This window comes from Lytechinus pictus, chromosome 5 (genome assembly GCF_037042905.1).
Source record: "Lytechinus pictus isolate F3 Inbred chromosome 5, Lp3.0, whole genome shotgun sequence".
Taxonomy (NCBI): Eukaryota; Metazoa; Echinodermata; class Echinoidea; order Temnopleuroida; family Toxopneustidae; genus Lytechinus; species Lytechinus pictus.
This window is the reverse complement of record NC_087249.1, coordinates 42,897,117-42,919,716: the sequence shown is the minus strand read 5'-3', so window position 1 is coordinate 42,919,716 and position 22,600 is coordinate 42,897,117. Positions and strand designations below refer to the sequence as shown.

The 22,600-nt window shown below is 36.8% G+C and overlaps 1 protein-coding gene across 1 annotated transcript; it reads right to left on the bottom strand.

The window, feature by feature from the left end:
• Positions 1-353: 353 nt before the first annotated feature.
• LOC129261973 (LON peptidase N-terminal domain and RING finger protein 3-like) lies at positions 354-21,136 on the bottom strand. The gene is made up of 13 exons (XM_064099036.1): positions 19,800-21,136; positions 15,938-16,056; positions 15,119-15,241; positions 14,331-14,534; positions 13,319-13,412; positions 11,701-11,817; positions 11,010-11,088; positions 8,716-8,830; positions 7,894-8,018; positions 6,730-6,900; positions 6,098-6,267; positions 5,199-5,341; positions 354-4,614 (listed from the first exon to the last, which is right to left on the bottom strand). Exons 1-13 carry the CDS (start codon positions 20,389-20,391, stop codon positions 4,459-4,461), a joined length of 2,208 nt encoding a protein of 735 aa, XP_063955106.1. The 5' UTR covers positions 20,392-21,136; the 3' UTR covers positions 354-4,458.
• Positions 21,137-22,600: the final 1,464 nt, after the last annotated feature.

Below are 22,600 nucleotides of genomic sequence, written 5' to 3'. Positions count from 1 at the left end.
TCATCATCATCTTAATCATCTTAATCATCATCATCATCATCATCATCAATATCCAAAATCTTCATCACCATCACAATCATCTATCATCACCATCATCATCGTCATCATCATCATCATCTATCATCATCACAAATATCATCATCCTCACCATTATCATCATTGTCTTCATCATCATCATCACCAGTATCATCTTCATTAAACATTCCAAGTATCACCATACATACATGTATATACCAGTAATCCTAATTTCACGACATGCTATCAACATCATCAGACACCAGCACTCAGTCACCCTTATACTTATCATCAGAAATCCTTCACTACACAAATGACACATGATAACAACATTATTCTTATACATTTTTTGGAAGAAAATTATTTAAATAGGCAAACAAAATATAAATCACATAAATCACATTGCTAGTGAATATTCGAAAATACATGTAGTAAAACCTGCCCCCAAAAAATACAAATGGGATGTACATAAGTATCTTAAACAAAAAACATAGGCTTTTCAGTGGGTATTGTTTGTATGAGCCATATATACTGGACTGTACTATCTAAATATTTATTCTTTCAGATCTAAAGTAAACATTAAGAATATTTATTTGAGTAAATGAATTAAAGAATCCATTACTTCAGGCAGATATCCAAGATGCAATCCGAGTATTGGAATAACAAAAGATAATGACTTATCATTGTACAAAAAACGAAACCGAGATTTATCGATGATTTATTATAACTTAATCACAAATACAATAGACAAATTACCTACCATTTTAAAGCTTAGAATCTCCTCTCTCATCTGAAATTATCTAGATTATTTCTCATTCATGCATGATTGAGCAAAAATAATTTGAAGAGGGGATTCCAATAAGTCACTTGGCGAGCTGTATCTGGGTTTAAGAAAGAAAACCACATTTTTTTAAAGTTCGATATCTGCTAATTGATACCTCAATTACAAAAAATAGTCAAGAACTAACAAAGTTCTGGATATTTGAAATAAGGCTTGAATTTCAATACTTTCATATAATGAAGAGGTTTACAGGCTAACGTCCAGACTCACTCGACACTGTTGCAGGGTTTTAAACCATGGATAATGCTGAGAAACCACACTTACATCTAATTTAGCATATTCATCGACAAAAGATCCAAATAATGGACACTTTTGTCAGTCTTGAATTCCTTGAGCCCACAATTTTTTAATATTAAATAAACAATAATGAATCCACTATTTTCAATATAAATTAACTCAAACTTCTAGGGGTCCAGCAAAATTTACCAGCGGTCATCGCTCAACTGTCAGAAGCAGTAGGCATAATTGACCAATCACAAGAAGAAAATCTCATCCATATCTGGGTATTCAAGATACCCAATTTTTTTGTCCAGATTTGATATCCTTATAATCAAGTTCAACAATTGGCAGATATCATTATAGGACTATTCTTCATTTCTTTGTGATGTCATTCACAACTTAGACATATTTTATCAGGGAAGGTTGATTTTGACCATTCCCAAACAAATGTCAGTCATTAAAAAATTGAAAAGATCATTCAAGATACATCACATGCATATAAATCCTATACTCTGTGCTTACTTGTACCCCCTTTCCACTTTTAAGCAAGGACAAGTCTTATTCAGATTAGTACAATAAATTGCATATTACTTAAGCATGTGATTGGAATATATCAACATAATCTTTATATCCTGTTCATGATCCATTCTGCATTTTGACAATTAGTTATCACTGTCACCACACACAACCTTCTTTCAAATGCTACATAAAGTTAGCTATGTACAATTACTTCCTACAGCATAACTTAATCCTACAACATATCTTTTATCGTATTCATCATTTCAGTGTCACTTTGCAAGAACTAACAAAAACTCATGAGTATTCATTCTGCCAATCACATTTTTTTTATCATCAATATCACTTCTTTGCAAAATTAGGACTGGTAAAGCAAACTGTAACAAAAGTATTCCACCTTCATGTATCATGCCATTTCGTACTGATGGCATGGCATAATACCTCACAAACGGAAAAGTTGGTTGTTATCATCGATGATATCGGTCGCATCGCATATTTATCTTTCAAATTCCCTGGGGTCTACACAGGTTTATCAATACTGAACGGTTGCTATAAACATCAGGGGGGTGTTTCACAAAGATTTAAGTATGACTGAAGTCGCACTTAAATTCCGACGCGGACATGATATGCAACGCGCGATCTTATTGATAGGCACGCATTCGTGCGTGTACTCATGACGCGATCTGACCAATGCGGTCAAGCCTTTCATACCGTAAGCAACTCGGTATTTAAGTGCGACTCTAAGTCATACTTAAATCTTTGTGAAACACCCCACTGGGCCCCATCTCACTGATTGGTCACAACTATGGAAAGCCAGGAATGCCAACATGTAGAATGTCTATGTCTCTTGAATATACTGTACTCTTGTTTGAAGTCATGTGTAGTCATGTATCCATCACTGATTAAACCAGACAGTGTGCTCATTTGTTCCCAAATAACAGTACATTGTATATATATGTGCATTTCCTTTTATGAATTATGACATGCATGTAGATGGATTTCCATAGTAAAAGTTCTTTTTAAGATGGGGACCTGGGGAGTTTTTCATGAAAGGACGTTTTGACTGACAAGTCACATTTTATCTGACAGTTACCATGGTAACATTGCTTCTCGGCCAATCAAAATCAGGGAAAGATGTCAGATCTGACAACTTGTCGGATGAAAATGTTGATGAAACGCTCCCCAGGTAAATCCTAAGATCTCTTTAAATCTTCATGTATTCCTGAATTAAACGTACAAAATTCAATGCCCAATGCCTAGAATACTGATTAGTTATATGCTAAGACTAATGTGCATACATACACACACACAAATTATTGAAGTGTGAGGTGAGAGAGGCTAATTGGTAAACCACTCAGCACTAAATGCATGAGGCAAACTGCAATAAATTAGAACTGGGGCCACCTTCATGTACTTCCAACCAATAAAAGCAGAATCAAATTTACACTTCTAAGTTGTTTGTTTTTCTTTGAAAATTGCATGAACTACCAATAGACTCTTATGACAGAAATGTGCTTATCTCAGAAAGTTAAAAACCAAAACATGTAGGCATGTGTGAAACCTCTGTTGCACATGATAAAGTTGTCAGAACTATGTAACTTCTATAAGTACAAGGGCCATGGCAAGTACCATGGTACCAGAGCTCAGCAGCCATCTACAATCAATTTCTCCATGTTAGTTACAATGATGGCAAAATTACCATACAATAGTCTTCATGAAACAGACCTTAGGTCTGTAATTGGGCATGCTCTATCTACGAAACTAAATCATGTTAATGTACATGTAAATATGCTAATAGTGTTATGTAGAAAAAAGGAAAGAAAGTACCCCAAATTCTTGTGTAGCATTTAATTTCTTCTGTCATGAGTTCTTCCTTTACTAAGCACAACAGATATCAATGAATAAGGGCAAACAGACTTGCAGAAAATGCAAAAACTAGCACATACAAAGAGATAGACCTGTTAATCTGATATGATGGAGTGAGTGAACTGGTAAATGTAAAACTACAAAGTAAAAAGTAACATACAAAAATCATTTAGCAGTATCAAAGAGGGAAGGGATATATACAACTGATTATAAAATATATACAACATCTATCTATGTTAAGATGGATTAAGGCAGAGCTAAGCTCATCCCATCTGGCCTCCATCAATGCTCCCATTCCATCAATTCTTCTTCTGGTCCTTCCGTATCTCCCTCAAATGCTCCTCATTTCCGCAATCCACAGACTTATCTCCATAAAACTGCCAATGACATCATCGGCAATCTAATTTCCCATGGATCTCTGGTGACCTTTGACACTTAGAGAAGTAACATAAGCACCTCCAGAGTAGAGCTGTATAGCCATTTCAAATAAGCTGTGTTGGATTCAAGGTTGTGGAACAAGCTGGCCACTGCAAAAGATCACTATCTAGGGGTGTGATCATCACAGTTTGGAATTATTCTGAAGTCTCTTTCAGTTAATGTATTGTTGTATGGCATTTCTCAATCAGAGCCATTTATGAGTATTACAAACTGGTCTCTTAATCTCTCAAGGAATCTCCAGCTTGTCCTTAAGTTCAAGATGAAGATCGTTCCAAGAATGCGGGAGTAGCACTACACATGGGACATTGAACCACTTTCCTCTTCTTCACAAGCATTCTTTTCATGGCCATCTCGGAGTCACAACTATGAGGCTCTCTCTGAGGAACTAGCTATTCAACAGCGCCCTCGATGTCATTGGGTTTACAGTTTCAAAAGATCAGATCCACGAGATGGCCCAAGAGTCCAAGCGCGAGCCCGATGAAAAGGAAAAAGAGAACAGGCGAGAGACGCCCCCATGGACCCCAGGGCCAGAGGGCTGAGGCGATGGAGCGGGAGAATGGTAGTCAGGAGGGGATGTTGGTCATGCGTGTGAGACTGCGTTGGAGGACCTGGAGCCGCTCCTTCAGGCTGGTCTTGGAGAGGATGGAGAGCTGGACCCTCGGGTGGAGCGGGAGGATGGCGAGGAGCCACCAGTGCCACTGTGGACCATTGAAACTTGCCTAAAGGTACAAAAGGAAATGAGGAGTATTACAAGACTGAACAATCAAGAATTATGCATTCAGTGGCTATACAAATGTCTCTTTCTTAACTTGAGAAAATGATTTGCGTAACATATACTGAGAATGAAGATTTCAACATTATCACCATTTGCTTAGGATGGAGAACCTTACAGTAGACTATCCACCATAACACACCAATGCTATTCATTGGCAACTAAGTTCACTACTCCGAAGAAATTACCTTACAGAGAAACAGCAAACTTCAATGAACACAAGAACATTGAAGTATGAATTGAACATAGTTGATTCTTAAGAGTGATATCAGGGGGTGCATTTCATGAAACAAATAATGGTTTTTCACTGACTATTTGTTATAAGCTACTGAAATCCTTGCATCTTATTAGCTCATCGCAAAATTGTCAGTGAAAATCACAGACAAGAGGCTGCATGAAACACTCCCCTGTCAATCCTACTTCAATCTGATCTTCTTAGATTTTGTATTCAAACAAATAAAAAGAATTGTTCACACTGTTTTACTTTCTGTTTTTTAATCATAAGAGAACTACTGTTGCAACTTAGCTTACCTGAGGCTCACTGGCTTGTTGAGGCATGGGACCAAAATGATCAACAATGCGGGTCTGATGGTAGATGGGCAGATTGACAAACCATGTACGAGCCTGTTGGTAAACCGAATTATTCAAAGCCCGCAACTCGCTTCCGCCTTCACCTAGAATGCAAATAATATGAACAGGTATAAATGTGATTAGATGATAGAACAGAATGCATATCGAGAATAGAACTAATCAGGCACTGCAGCCTCTATATTTCAGCTAAGATTTGAGAGTAACTTTTGTTGATGACTGAGTGAAACTCCCACAGAGCTTCACATTGAATTTGAACACAGAAATTGTTGTAAGACTGTTCTAGTGACGTAAATGATCGGCAAATTTTACTTGAGAATATCAATTAATTGGTGGTTTGCTTGGGAGAATAAAACTTTTGTTGAAATAATTGCAACAACATAGAGTAAAAACTATAACATGAAAATTCATGTGCATTCAGATTAATGAAATTCTCACTGAGGCAACACTTCACAGTTTACTTTCCATCAAAATCTTGCTATCAGAACAAGCTTCTGAACACAGAGTAGGTGAAAGTTGTCCGATCTTCATGACATACGTTTTCAGCTCTCCCAATTTCAGTGAAATCTACAGTTTGATTGGTCAAGAAGCACTGGTCACTCACTGTTACATTGGTAAGAGTTTCAATGGGTTAGGAGAATGCCATCTTAAGGGCAAAAAGAACAGCAGTGGGCCAATCACCGAGCCCTGGGAAACCCCAAATACTGACTGTTGGAATGGGAATTGCCAGTGAAATAGTGAAATACAACCTGTCAGTGCTGACAGGCTTCATGAAAAGATGCCCTTGTAAACGTAATTCTTCTACGCTCCTTCCCATCCATCCCTGCTTCCGAACACCTTACCTTCTGCTATGGTATCCTTCAAGAACTCCACCTTGGCGGTGTTGTAGCCGTCCCTCATTCCTCGCTCCAGGACCTTGAACCTCCTACCTCCGACTGTCCCCAAGACACACCTGCCATCGGGAAGGTACTCCAGCTGGTTGATCTCCAACATGCAGCCGTATTCCGCAAATCTGGAGGATGGGAAGATGGTAAGATTCAAGGTAATGCATGAAGGCTGATTGTTTACAGTGGTTGATGCATCTGGGTCCTGGCTTGCAATATTTTGCAACTCTTCATAGGACAGGGCCCAGGGACTCATTGATTACAGAGTAACTCTTAAATGCAACACAATAAAATTAATATATTCCCCATATATGGATGTCTGATTGGTTGGAAATAAAGTTGTGATTTATTTCTTTTTTTAGTTGTGTTTGTTTGCAACAATATCTAAATTGTGTGGTCTCAGTCATTGGTTGATTGCATTAATAGTATTTTGCACAATCAATCATACAAATAGCTGCATGATCAGTCACTATACTTTGTGCACTAGGGCCCTGCAATAACTCTAGAAAGAAACCTTATTGCAATTAACATGCTTATCGCAAAATGATAAAATATTTCTCAAAAAAGAAATTCAAATCTATTTTCCTTACTCATTTTCATCATCAGAGATGCACATCCCAAACTGTCTTGCTCCAGACTCCATAGCTTGACGTATCATCAGACGGTACCGTGGCTCGAATACATGGAGAGGACAGGGAATTGTGGGTAAGGCAATGGTGCACACAAATACAGGAATTGTGCCGCCATCTTGGAATGCATGACTGTAGTTTGAAAAAAATCAAAGAAAAAACAAAAAGTTTGATTTTTGTTAAATCATGAAAATAATAATTGTGTATATTTGTATTGCATATTTGAACTGAAATAATGGGTCCACCTGAGCACTCAACCAATTTTGATGAATTTCCACCAAAAATTTGATTTAATTCAATAAAACAAAGGATTTGCTCTTTCACTTCAATTTTATACATGATAAAGTTGATTGATTATGCTAACAAGCTGGGAATGTTAACCTTGTATCTGTTGGATTGCTGTTTTCATCAATAATTCAATTCATTTCAGTCAACCCAATCAATCAAACAGTCTCTCCACTAGCAAAAAAAAAATATCAAAAGAGAAAGAGAAATATTACATAAAGGCCTACATGTACTGATCAATTATGGCTTCATCTTTTAATTAGCACGAGAGCTCCAATTCTAATTGGTGCTTGTAAGGACCCCTACATGTACATTTACTTTAGGCTTGTAAGGACAGATTCATTAAAAGAAACTGATTTCAGCAAATTGTCTTGATAAAGAATGCTCTCAAAATAATTCACAGAATAGATGATACAAAACAAAGCCTCCTTGATTCTTTTTTGTAAATGCACATGAACTTACATAACTCAACCTTACATCATCATGTTAAGCAGGGCCTTTTGGGAGAACAGTTTTCAGAATTGCTGAATTGGTTACCCTCGGTGATATAAGAAACTATTATAAACCTTTATGTTATTGTTGTTAGCAGTGGTAGGAACTGAAATCGCTACCCTCAGTCAAATATGACATTATTATTATTCTTTGTAGTAGTAGTAGAGTCATATTCACCTGCTATCCTAAGAATGTTTTCAGAATAGACAATGCAAACATGTTTACATCCTCTACATCGAATATTATTAAAAGTCAAACCGATTGCTGTGGTTCCAAAGACCATATGTATGATACAAAAAAAAAATCCTACTTGATTTAATTGTTTTCCATGAGATGATTTAAGCTCACCTGGCTACTTGGTCGAGTTCTTTTCTATGGATCTGTTGCCTCTCAGCATAATCTGACGATAGGAAGGACTCCATAAGCTCTTGCAAGATGTATGTTACTTTCTTATCTCGATTAATTGCTTGGTACTGGTGGGAGAAAAAAAAATGTATTTCTTTCATGAGGCTTGAAATATTATGTTAATGAAAAATGAATGTATATTTCGTAATACGTCTTTTTCTCATGTGCTTGACTCGTATTAGTGGAAGAAGAAAAAAAAAATATTTCTTCCATATATCTTATTATTTTGTGGGAGAAAATGTAATGATTACGGGGATTAAGTCATAATAATCTGTATTTCATTACATATTATATAATTTGTGTTTTTGCTTGATTGGCACCTTGCTTTTCAAAAAATAATAGGATTTTTAATTCTTAAAAAAAAAAATTTCTAAATCATTTCACATTTTTTATTTGTTTTTCTTTACATAAAAAAAAATAAGATAAAGAAGTAATATGAATTCAAATGTATCCCATAACATTACTTTATTTTTGTTCTACCTTCCAAGACAAATTAAGAATAAAAAAATATCAAAAAAGAAATACATATATAACTTTAAAGTCACATCGGGCAGCCTATTTCAATCCGAAGATTAAATGTACCTCATATATTTTAAACAAACCAAAAAGAAGAGAGAAACATGTTAATGAAAGTTTGACAAAAATTTGTGAAAGAATGACAGAATTAGAACTTTTCATGATTTAAGATTTTGTGATATAATATTGCATTTACATCATGCGATCTAGGAAACAATATGGCATTATCAAAACTCAACAAAAGCTTACCTCAGTTAAAGACTGCTTACAAAGAGGACAAGACTGGCTGTAGTCAAGGCAACGATCCAAACATCCTCGGCAGAAAGTATGGCCGCATGGAGTAGTAGTAGGTTGATAGAACAACCTGGAAAGATATATGAAGGGATTGTTTATTCATTCAAAGTTTAACCACAAGGGATGAAGTTTGCTGATATGGTCTATTGCTAATGAAAAATATGTACCAATGAGATTTTTTTTTAAATACTGAACACATGTACAATATCTCGGTATGACAAAAAATGATCAAAGAAAGTCGAGGCAAGTTGATGGAACAATATGCATATGAGACAGAATAGAACCATATTTTAAAAACATTTCAAAGTATAGATAATTAGTTTTCTGTTATATCATACACACATCTGCGTTCATGCTTCGGTTGTCACATGGTGCAACAGGCGTGCATACATGTGTATTACCATGGAGGTAGATGGCATTACTGAATTCTTACATTCCAATGCCAATTATTTTTAGTATTATTGTTGGGGTTTCACTTAAGTTTCCTTATGTATTGCGCAAGAGCGTTTTCAAACGAGTGCGATATACTTCATTTTGAAATGTGATTTCAAAATATCTGTGGTCCATAGAGATTCAAATTTAAGGCAGGGTCACCTGTACTCTAAATTGCCAATTCGTCCACTCACCACATGGTCTACTTTCATCTAGTCTAATGCCATTCTGTCCATCAACATTTCGTCTAACTCCCATTCGGTCCATCAGCCATTTGGTTCAATTATCACTACGTCAAATCATCATTTCGTCTATGACCATTTCGTTTACAACCAATTGGTCTTATATCCATTTCATTTTAATTCAATTTAACACTTAGTCCAATTAGACCAAATGGTTAATGGACTAAATGACTATTGGACCAACTGTTGATTACAGGTAGATGGAAGGGCATTAGACTAAATGAAAGTGGACCATGTGGTGAGTGGACGAACTGATGGTAGAACAAATGATAGTAGACGAATTGGCAATTGGACGAATTGGCATTAGGCGAATCAGAAATAAACCACCTGTACATGTGTATTTTTTCATAGTTTAAACACCGATAAGGAACATGGGGCTGTAACAAAGATAATACACTCCGTTTTCACAGAAGCCGATTGTAAATTTATTTTTCCATAGACTCAGTTACGCTCAAATCAACAGTTGACTGTATATTTTACTTTACATGTTACTGGTATTATGATACATCCCACATAAAAAGTTCACATTGATGGAACAAATATGACCCATCATGAGATAAAAATAATAACCATTGAAGTCCAAAGTCTTACGAGTTATCAGGTCAATTCAATTGAATGCAGACTCGTAAAATTATACAAGCTGTATTAAGAATAGGTCAATGTTAGATTAAACCCTGATTACGTTATCAGAATAGAGAGCCCAGCCATTATTTAATGAGCAGGAACTGTATATATCTTTATACCATAGATATACACCGTATATAAACAATGTAAAAGTCCAAGTTTCTGTTATCACAAAAATGCCAATGAAGCCCTAAGCCAACATGTCATGCTATGCTCCCGTGTGAATGGGTGTGATAAGTGTGCTCACATTTTCCATTTATTTTTTCCAAAAATTCTAGTGATGATAACTTTGCATATATGCCATGCCATGTAAATATCGATAACCCAGCAATTACTAGCATGTATATCAAAGTTTCCACAGATGTTACCATTTCATCATTTGATGACTTTGAACTGATGTTAAGATCACAATCGATAGCGATAACATTGACCACTCGACAACCAACCATACCATCATTTCTAGTGAAATTATCATTGATCATAGAATGGCAAAGTCTGTCGTTACCTTGACCATCAGGGCCGTGTTACATCAAGCTAACAATCGATCGTAGAGATGATTTTAATGATTGATTTCATCTGTTAATAAGTATGATCAATCGTAGAAATTATCCAAAGATCATCAATCGCTAAATTTTGTGCAATGGGATCCAGGGCCCTGTTCCATAACATTTACCATTAAGGTAACTCTGCCATCCGAAAGCCAGCAACATCAACATCTATTATGCATGTTTATATAAAATATTTTCTAACTATGATGCATATTCATGCATTCACTGTGAAAATTCACTGTGTTTCTCTTTGTTTACAAAGGACATTGTGCAAATTTCCAGTAGAAAAAATTATGACACTGATGGATTTCCATAGAGTTACGGTTGATTGGATCAATGGTAACTCTTTGTAAGACAGGGCCCAGAAGTCATAATAATAGAGACTTCAAGGGTTTATATTTACCTTAGACACAGACTGCATTCAAAGTCTGTTTTCTCAATCATGTCAGTGGGTATAGTATATCCTGGCCCCGGTTTCACAACTATTCCATGGAGGAAAAAAAAAACAGAATAAGAAAAGATTGATAATAAAATTATCATTGATAAACTGTATACTAGTATATCCTGGCCCCGGTTTCACAACTACTCCATAGACAAAAAAAAACAGAGAAGATTGATAATAAAATTATTATCAATAATCTGTAGATTAGAAAAAGGTCATAATGACAATAACAAATACTAACTTACGAATGATATAAGATCTATTTAAATAGTTTTTGCTAACTATATGCATATACTCTCCTAGTACTTGGTATATTATTATTACCCCGGCTGATGCTGAGCCACCACATGGTGGGCGCGAGAGCATTCAGGGGATAAATCTCACAGGGGTAGCATGCAGCCAATGTGGATAAATTTCTTACTGAAGCGCATTAATAGCTAAAGAGGATTTGACCCCATGACCCACTGATTAATAGGTACAAGTCAGAACCACTAGACCACGATGCTCTCACTCATGCATTATTCAAGCACTGTTACTACACATAGAAATGCCCTTATCTGGACTACTTCAAATACATGCATGTGCATATACGAGTATGGATGATTTGGAAGAAAAGAAATAGGAATACTTTGAAGCATGTTGCACTACATACCTTGTTCCCTCTCCCCGCATCCCTTGTTCCCAAGCATACTTAAGGGACACTTCTTGAACCGTTTACTCTGGTTTTTGGCATCAGGAGACGAGCCGTCTGTGAAAGGGTGAATTTGCTCTGTAAAAGAAAAAAACAGGGGGGAGAATGGAGGATACAATGAAAATTGCAACAGACTGAATCTCAACTAACGAGCAAAGTCGTAAGTCAGAACCATGTCCACTTCTACATTTTGTTGCCTTCCCGCACAAAGGCCGTTAGTGCTTTGCCTTCCAGCAAAAGGGCTGTTAGCGCGGATTGCGTGTCGCCTTACCGCACAAAGGCCGTTAGCGCGTACTGTTCACTGCAGGAAGGTGACGTGCAGTGCGCGCTAACGGCCTTTGTGCAGGAAGGCGACATGCAGGGCGCGCTAACGGCCTTCGTGCGGGAAGGCGACGATCTGCTGTAAAAATTACACAATAGCTAAGCTGCAGAATGACTCTAGGACATTGCATTTGCAAAAGATGAGGGATTTCATTAATAAAATTAGCATAATTAAATCCTAACAAATAAAATTTATGAATGAAGTGAAATTAACCCACACAATCACATACATTAATCTATTCTCTACCATTGTGCAAAGTTCGATTGCGATCTGCTGCCAAGATCTTGTGGGGGCGATATTGCCCCCCCCCCCCCTGTGGTGAGAAGTAACAAAATACCCCACCCCAGGAGTTAAAGGAGGATTAAAGAACGCACAATAGCTGCAGGTTTTTGTCTCCATAAACTAAATACACCACATCCCTAGCGTATGTACATGTATGAGACCATACAGATTTTGAGGCAATGCTATAATTGCCTAGCTATATTTTAGAATCAACTTCAACTCGGCTGTTACACATTTAGCTTATCTCCAGGGCACTACATGAACACTTACAAGATGAAAAGCTTCCAATTACATGTAGGTGGGAATAACTCTCTCTTTAAATTTTGCAGGGGTCTAGTCTCTACATACATCATTATCAACCCTAAAATAGTTGAATAACAAGCCGTACTTTGAACTATCATTTCAAAGAGATTATTTGATACAAAGCGATACAACACTGCCCTGATACTGTTGTAATGAATGGAAAGAATCCTTATTAACAGAGTATGATACAAACTTCAATCAGTGAGAACAAAGCAAGAAAAAATCACCACCATGTATTATTACAATCCACTGTATGATAGAATCAATTTCTTTATTATTCTAAAAGATACTTAGGATCTTGAAAGATGCATGGGAGTGTAATTATCAATATTTCAAGAATTCAATGAGTAGGTATCATCTACTGTTATATGTAATGTGATGACATATCACATACATGTACTAGTAATATGCACTTTGATAGATACAGTATTTGTTGTTATCAAGAGGACTAATCTTATGTAATCATATGACCAACGAGAAATCATAACTGAAGTACGAGCAATATGCTACTGGCAAAATCATTATTTTCAATCCTGAACATACCCCTCCTTGTGTTAAGAAACAGATATCGTAATATTTGCTTCTTTGTCTGACTACAGTAAAATTGACAGAAAAGGGTTCTCTGATTACATAACACTTCAAAATGTTCACCATACTGTACAGCTGACTTACCATCCGTTTGACTTGGTAGGCGCTTTTTGGTATATTTTCTTTCCACCGGTGAGAATTTCCTCCGGTCGAGGGTTGTGCCTGTATTTACATTATGCTGTGAAGAGAGATATGAAAAGTCTGATAGAAGTACAATCCAGACAAATGCAAAGTCAAACAAAAATATCCCAAGGGGAGTTATACCCTTTAATCCCGTGATCTATCGGCACCCAATATTTAAATGTTGCTAACGTCAGGACGCTGGTGTCTTACTTTTTAGAGAGACAACGTCTTGTGTTAACTGTCCTGTACTGTCTTGTTCTGTGCTGTTTTGTGCTGTAATGTTGTCTTGTATTGTGACCCTGTGTTATGTCGTTTGATGTAAATTATGTATACCTTTGTACTTTTTCATGAAGATCTTTGTAAAAACGTTATATTCAATAAATACATAAATACACCAAAAAAAATTGGTAGCGTAATATTTAAACCTAGCACCGACTTTGAATGAAATGCATTAGAAAAATCAATATGTACACAAAGTCACAAACAGAGATGTTCTGAATTTGTTTTTCTCATCAACATTGCTGTTGAAAGGATCTATCGTTGGTATGGTTAATATTGATTCAAACATAGGCTCATGTTTTCAGTGAGTTACATAAAAACACTTTCCTTTGGTGTAAAATTGTAACTCAATGGTGTGCACAATAGAATCATATTGTTCTTAAACATCACAGGAAAGATTGGATAAGGAATTAAAACAATACAGTATTTCTATATATCATTATTATTATATTGATCTTTGCTAATGTGATCCTGGAAATGAAAATAATTGATTAATTAATGAATGGATGGGTGGATGAATCAAGACATGAATGAATGGAATGAATGAAAGAATGAATGGAGAATGAATAAATGAATGGATGGATGGATAGATGAATGAATGAATTGATGGATGGATGGATGAATGTACATGTATGGATGGATGAATGATTGAATGAATGGATGAATGAATGGATGGATGAATGAACAAACTCACCTTGACGGGACTCTCCTGTCTCTTCCCATCTTCTCTCTCCTCTCCTGGTCCCATTCTACCACTCAGTTCTTCCACTCTGTTCACCTCCTCCAACCCGTCATCGAATGCCTCATTGACGTACAGCTTACTCAGAGACGGGGACCGTTGCATCTCGTTGGCTTTCACACTGCTCGCATCGACAGGCTGAAGTAGTGTGTGGAGGACCTGTGTACAAACAAAAGGAAACTTGGTTACATCAGGGGGGAAGTGAGGGGGGGTGCATCATAACATGTATACATCAGAATTTACAACTGGTGGTATCTTTTTGTCTGAGACTGACAGATACGATTAATAGTATGATTGTACACCCTATCAGTTGTTCATAAACAAGAGGCTTTATATAAAGCAGTACATGTAGTTAAATGGTTATTTCATTTTGTCTTCATTTTGTTCTCTCCCTTCAGATTGTTCTAATGCTGTTGAGCTTTGTGGTGGTAGTAGTGGGGGGGGGGGGGGGCAGGGGTAGCCTCCTACCACAAGGAGGCAAATGTTGTGTTGAGTCTACCATAGACTGTGTGCAATTGCACACACACGTACATGTAGAGAGATAAGGTGAGCTTTACAAGAAATCACAGGTCTAGAAACAAGATTTTGCTATGTATACATGTACATGTATATGGATGTACTTCATCAGCACAAGGGGCTTGTGTCACAAACTTTACTATTATAACTACCGTAGAAACCTCGATTGTGATTGGCTGATGAGCCCTGTTGCCATGGGAATAAATTTAAAACTGAGAGATAAATACCTTGGTGAGGGAGACCTTTGCAGAATGAAAAGATGGATCCAACGTGAGACACCTGGAGAAAGCTTCTAGTCCTTCTTCTTGCCGGCCTAGGCCTACTAATGCTGTTCCTTTCCTGTAGAAGCCCTGTTCACATGCAAAAAAAAGGCTTGTCTCCAAAAATGTTTCAACTTCTGGGTTACATCAGCAACATACATATAATCACAATTGTGATTGATACCATTTATATTCACTTTTGGGGTGTGCCCAAGAAGATCACATCGAAAGCTGGTTTTCTGGTCAGACTGTTTTTTATGGTAACTGTCTAAAACTGACTTTGTCAAATTAATTATCGACAACTCTTTTTATGAAATGCAATAATACATATAAGCTTCACCTTCATCCCCACAAGTATTTTTTATTATTTATTCATCAAGATGTTTAATGAAAAACTTTTTAGGAGGTTAATTTTTGAGCAATATATTCAAAGTACACATCTTTTCAAATATAAAAAAATATATAGAAACTTGCTGATTGTTTCCCCATTATTTTCACACTTTAGCACTCTCATAAAGGATTTATATCATGATATTAACATGCAGTTTATGAAGTTACATACACACTGCATACAGTACAAGATGTTTATCAAAATTTCAAAATACACTGATTTAGATGAAAATTATCCAAATACCGGTACATGTAATAAGGAAATACTGGCATACTTCATAGCATGAATCACATTTCATATTGCATATATACATTGACCTCATTATGATGTACATGTACATGTAATGCACTCCAGATACATGTACATGTAGATACATGTATGTAACTGAGACATACCTTTGCCCAGTCAGGTCTCATCTGACATACTGTAGTGGCGTCTTGCAAGGCTTTACTGAAGAGACCTTGGACGTTGTAAGTGTGGGACCTGTTGCTGAGACACAGGTGATCGCCCGGTGCTATTAACAACAGAAAAAAAATAATGTTTTAGTTTATTGCATAAAATCTTTACATTTCAATAATCCAGATCTACTGCATAATATAATTATATAAGAAAATAAACAAACATGTACTGTACATGCATTGAAAGTCCATTAATCAATTTATCTCTGTTAGGGAGAAATACATGATGTAAATGTACATGTACAGGTAGGCCTACCGATTGATGCAAATCAATGTCAATAATTTAAAAACACAAAGGGATTGATTATTGGATTTCTACTTGATCTAATTATTTGATTAGAACAGTGTTACATGTAAGTAGGTTATTAAAGTACTAGTACAGTGTAATTTACACAAAAGTCACAATGGACTAGGAATTTGCAACAGGTAACAAAAATCTACAAATACTCTGTACAACCACGTACATGTACAAACATATGAAAAAATAAATACATAGGCCTATTGATAAAACTACTGTTAATGAATAGGTCTTATTGCAGAAAGTAATTTGAAAAAATGCCCACACAGGTACATGTGTTTTCATACTTGATTTCATTTTTTTCTGTGTCATTAAAAAACAATACAATGGATCCAACCAACTACTTTTCAATTAAACAATAACAAGCACAGGCCCTGACCCCCCCCCCTCCACTGTACAACTGAACAATAAACAGATACATGTAATCATTTGCATATCAGAAATTCATGTACATGTATATGTACATGTAGGCCTGTATCTCAAGAAACACTATTACATCATGTCTATACTCATGTATGGGGCCTACTGAATTCAACATTAAAAAAAAAAAATAGGGGGGACCCTTCAAACATGTTCACCTGTTTTATTTGGCTGTCTAGGGAAAATCCCAACTTTCCTGAAGCTCATTTGACATCTTCCCAGCTGACAGTCAATCAGGGAGTACAATGTACACGTATGTATGCATTTATTACACAACACAAACCCATAATCTGTCCCTTTCATAAAGCACAGTTAACCTCATGATGTAACGAGCACAGTTTCATAACCCGTGCATTCTGGTATGGACTAGCCTTCTCTTTCAGACCCTATCTCTGCCCTTTATGTGTTGTACAACATTTGGGGAGTGCGTCTGTTTGCCCAGTACCATTAGTCTGCTATGCAGACTCTGAATGGCTCGTGAAGGGCGAGCGGAGCGAGCCATTTCAGTAGACCTAGTCTGCTATGCAGACTCGTTGAATCAGCTGAGGTACACACACTGCAGATGTGGGTCTACATTTGTAGACTACAGTACCAGTGGGGCTGTGTTTTGAAGCATGGAGTTGAGAATAGGTGAACATCAAACTGGGCCAATATGAGGGAATGCACATTATGTATGTACATGTGCATTATAAACCAAAGTTCATGTGTTCGTGTACAGCAACCCAAGTAATAAAGAAGATGTTATTCATACTCGCTACATACTGTATGTACATGTACATGGAATACAGCTACAGATAAACATATCTCTATTTCTAATACAGGAAACTGCAATGATACCATAAAATATGCTTACAGCCGGTACATGTACAAATTCCCTGCTTTACACTAAACAGTTTCAATAAAAACCATAATATTTTTACATATCAGCTTCATGATTTTAAAAAAGTTCCTTTTTTTTACAACTATACTGGGAGTCCAGATCACAATGATATGCATGAAGTGACATTTATTGGGGGTCTTTTCAGACTTTCTCATGAAATTGGTGTTTTCTCCAACTACAGTAAGTGTTAAATTATATGAAATCTTGAGAATTTAATTTTTCACAGACCTTGCGAGCAAAGAACTGCCCCAGTAACAGAAATGTTTATTCCACATAATTCAACAGGGGGTGGAATCTACAAACTGAGCATGAAAAATTGATAATGACTGTCCAAGCCATACCAGTAATTCAAACTCCATGATCAGATATTTTAGTGTACCTCATTTATTTTTGTCTCTTCTTGAGTTTCTTTATTTTGTAATCAGAAAAAAGGGAAGATCATTCTGATTCCTGACAAAACTCTTTTTTTTTCAAATAGCAGGAAAAAATATTAATATTGGTGAGGGTTTGAGGGAACTAACTAAATAAATAATATACTGATTGGAAATGACAGTGTACATGTGACGTGTGCATATACTTGCACTGCACACATGTGCTTGTAGCTATTATTAGACAGCGCAAGACGATCTTACGTAAGAGTCCATGGGGGGCATGGTTGAGTAGGCATGCAAACAATACAAGTACACACAGACAATGGGAATAGAATCCCCATTTGTCATCAACTGGACTGTTACAAAACTTCCTTTTGGGTAATACCTATACCGAACTGTGACCCATTTTCTGGTTTGATTCTGGGACATGCCAAGGATCTTAATCATGTAATCTCAATCCCTTGTGAAGTGGTTTAGTAATAGTGGATGCTAATTGGCCTTCAACAGAAATACTAAAAAATGCAAGGTTTGTAGCATACTCTGAAAAAATGTAATAATTTTTTATTTTTAGATTTACATCATTGATTGTTTTTACATAATACCAGCTCTTGCAATTTAAAGGGGATCTAAACTTTGATTATTTTCAGGCACCAAGCAGGGAAGTTTCCCCACGCCAAGCTAGCAATACCAATATCTCACAATGACCAATATGATTTCCCGATAGACCTATCACTGATGCAACTTTTCATATGCATGTATGTCCATAGACTTGCATGTATGTCCATAGACTTGCAGTTATGCCTCATTGTACAATTGTTAGTATCTGAATTGTCACTAGTCCCAGGGATTGCTTCACAATTTTTAGGAGTGAAACTTTCAATTCAAATTCCCAATCCTTTTAGTTTCAGAGGCAGAAAGAAGAAATTCCTGTAGGACCTTGGATTTTGTTCAAAGACAGATCACTCTTGAGTTTGTATGTACCTGTATATGTATCCAGAATCATCAAAGCATATAACTTCAAGTGCGGGTTCATAAGATAAATGAATATATTCAAGTTTTGAGAATGTTTATATTCAACCAGTTAACATCAAAAGGTCATATACACTGCAGTAATAATTCTATAGGACTATACCGTACCTCTTGTACACTTCAGACTTTAAGAATGCTGTGACCTAGAGTATGCAAGATGGTACAAGATGTAACTTATAGTGCCATAACTGCCATTATCCAGTCATCATTCATCATCATCATCATGTTATGAGGCGAGATACATGTACACATTATCCTGTTGACCTCCATCATTTCATCTGAATACATTCTTCCATCTCCATAAACAAATGCAAAAACTTGCATATATATGAAGGGTAAAGACAGTTTTGATCATTGAAGATTGAAACGCCCAGACCACCAAACGTTATCGAGTCTTAATTTGAATACATCGATAGAGCCTGAGTCATTAACTTGATGTACATATACATGTAGTATCTGTTTCTTTCCTCTTTTTTCTGTTTTATATTTTAAACTTTGTCTGTTACATTTATTTCAAGTTTGTCATTAGTTGGGTTTATAATTTTATTTTATATTTTTACTTTTTACTAGGTGTGATAAATGTCAGGATAAATATAACTAGACAATGCAACGTTCAATTATCAATTTCAAACAGCAAACAAAGTTACTTTGGGCATCACAAATATCTACATGTATAGTGTATTCTACACTGCACTACAGCCATCATTTGAAAAATAATTCTGAACTTAAGTAGTCTTAGTTATAATACAGATTAGTACTTTATACATATAGCTACGAAATGAGTTTGAAGTTAGTCTTTACCTGTTTTTATTGCGAAGCTGTATTTCTCCATTGCCTCTGAATGTCTGCCCAGCTTGAATAATTCATTACCAGCTGATTTGATTTCCTGAGACTTTACTTCATGGGGAAAGTACTTCAAAATAAGATCACTAAGAGTAACATTTAGAGTCAGTTTTTTACATTTACTGCCATTAGAACTGTATGGGAACTTACATATAACACAAGAACGTTTTGATTGGTGTTCGATACAAGTTTTACAAAATGTGTGTCCGCAAAGGAGAGTTGTTGGTTTGGAAAGAAGACCACGGCACACAGAACAGGAAAACTTTCCAAGATCTTTTGAGATGTCACGCCCGGCATTTTGGCTAAGATTTTTCACCAAAGCATTAACAAATCCATGAAGTTTATCACTGCTGATGTCTCCCATGCGAAACGCATGGGAGTACACGCTCAACGCTTCATTCAGCCTCCCCATATTGGCAAGAGAATCGCCCTTCATGAGAAGAAATTCTATATTATGTCCCTGTTTTTCCAAAAGCCGATCAATTAGGTCACTGGCAAGCTCAAAATTTGATCGCCTGAATGCTTCTGTAGCTAAATCTTCCAGTTCCATTGTGTAGAAAAATTGTATCGCTTAAACAAGCGACCATACAACATATTCAAATGAATTCAATTGCACAGCACAGATTCCCCATCGCATTAATCAATTTCGTCAGAGTAGGCTACTCCGTCTTCTTGGTCTTGACTTGAGACTTGGTCGAAACAAACGTGTGTTGTTTTGTAGAATGTACCGGTGGCGGTAGACTGTCTGTACCGTAGTTGTAGTTGTACTGTAGATCAGTTGACTCGTGGAAACAAGACTCAAGAGCAAGTTATTCTCATCAAGAGTGAAAAATAAGGATGACTGAAATCTAGAACAAGCTCACTAAGAATGATGCGATGCCAATTAATGTAGAAATGCATGAAGAGGTCTAAGTATGTATGATCACACGTCACGGGACTGGATAGCTGCTAGTGGCTCCGAGCTCCGCAGATGGATTAGCGACGCACACCATAGACCGCTCGCCCTGCCCGGCCGACCCGACGAGCTTGATCAGTGTTATGAAACGAATCCTTATGAAACATGGCTGTGTAAACGACTGTTAGTGTTATGAACCTCTAACAATTAACATGTTCACTTGAAGTCCACACGAATTGTATGGATTCACTTTATCTGTCGATTGACACTCCAATCCTGCGGAGAAAAGCACATTTCTATGACTATGAGTATGAGCCTAGCATAGGACTAGTCTAGGTTAAGATTGTTATTGCCTCTATCTATAATTAATTTACGTAATTGCACATACGAGCGCTCACACAACGCGCGCAGTGTATGTTGTAAGAATTATAAAAGATTTACATAGCGCAAAGCTACAATCTAGGTTCGTGCGTACAACCTGGTACAACATATGTCGTATACCTATTTCGAGGTTCCCAGTTTCATAATACGACGTTCTGCGCGAGTGAATCCCTGCCGGGGTCAAGTCACTCGTTATGTCATATCATTTGGTTTGTGTAATGATTAATAATTAAAAAAATCGAGAGAGAGGGTATTACAGTATTCTTATATGAATATAGATGCGAAGGCATGTTTGCCAGCGAAAGAAGCCTCATCATTGTAATACTAATATGGGCTTTTATTGATATTTATTGAGAAAAATACTAAGAAAGGGCCTTAATTTAGACAATAGTGCGGGCAAATTATCTGCAGAATTATAAAAAAAAAGGGGGGGGGGAGGGGGGAAGCCATTCAAAATACGTATCGATTTCGTTGTTTTATGTTATTTTTCATATTACTTTCTAAATAGAAAACTCATTGACCCTTAACGCATACTGCAGTAAAGATGTAATATTAATCAGCACGTTATGAAACCGTCATGAACATGTCCTTAGTTTGATCATGGACCTATTACGAATAGGTCCATGGTTTGATAAGAGGCTGTCTTGGCGTGAACCTTGGAAGACCTTTTTCCAAATTGGGTCAATGGGCCTTTTCAGTAATCAGCCTTCAACGCGGAACTGAACGTTACACAAACCGGATCTTATGTATGGCTCGGGTCATGAGACCGTGCCGGGGGGCAGCTCGGGTGCCGGTTGCTAATGATTTATGCAAGCATCCCGGGGGGGCCACTTCCATTCACGAGTGGATACCATGCGCGACCATGGGGTCTCGAAAAGCACCCTAAACACGTAATTTCCATATTCTGAAAATGCACCCCTTAACAAGTATTGGCGTGTGAAACCCTACCCTTAACAAGTATTGGAAACAAAACGATACTCTTGGCAAATGTTCCCTGAAATGAACCCCTAAACAAGTACAGGAATGTTTTATTGTTACGGATCCTTCGGTCGTCGGCTTTACCTTATTTGGTTTAGTACGACCCCACCTTCTACACCTCGTGCAAATCGGACTCTAAACACGAAGTATTGGGGCAAAAAGGACATCCTTTTTAAAACATTTTAATTTTGTTTTATCATCCCCGCGAATTCGAACCTAAACACGTAATTTTCCTAGCGAAATAGATACCCTTTTTTCATTATTTTTGTGTTTTTGACACCCTTATCACGTTACGTACGTAACGTGCCCTATCGTGAAAAAGACATCCTTTTTACGTGTTTTTTTGGTCGCGCATGGTATCCACTCGTCAATGTAAGTGGCCCCCCCGGGGCAAGCATGTATACGAAAATATAGGTCCATATAGTAAACGTTATGTCAAATAAATTGTACCAAGACAACTCAGGAGAATCTGTCTATGTTGTGCAAATTATGATCAACATGTGGC

Excerpts from the sequence above, each read along its gene's own strand:
- LOC129261973 (XM_064099036.1), bottom strand. The coding sequence starts at position 20,391 with ATGGAACTGGAAGATTTAGCTACAGAAGCATTCAGGCGATCAAATTTT. Across the intron at positions 16,057-19,799 it reads CAGCTTCGCAATAAAAACAG|CACCGGGCGATCACCTGTGT; the intron begins GTAAAGACTAAC and ends TGTTGTTAATAG. Across the intron at positions 6,901-7,893 it reads GAACTCGACCAAGTAGCCAG|TCATGCATTCCAAGATGGCG; the intron begins GTGAGCTTAAAT and ends TTCAAACTACAG.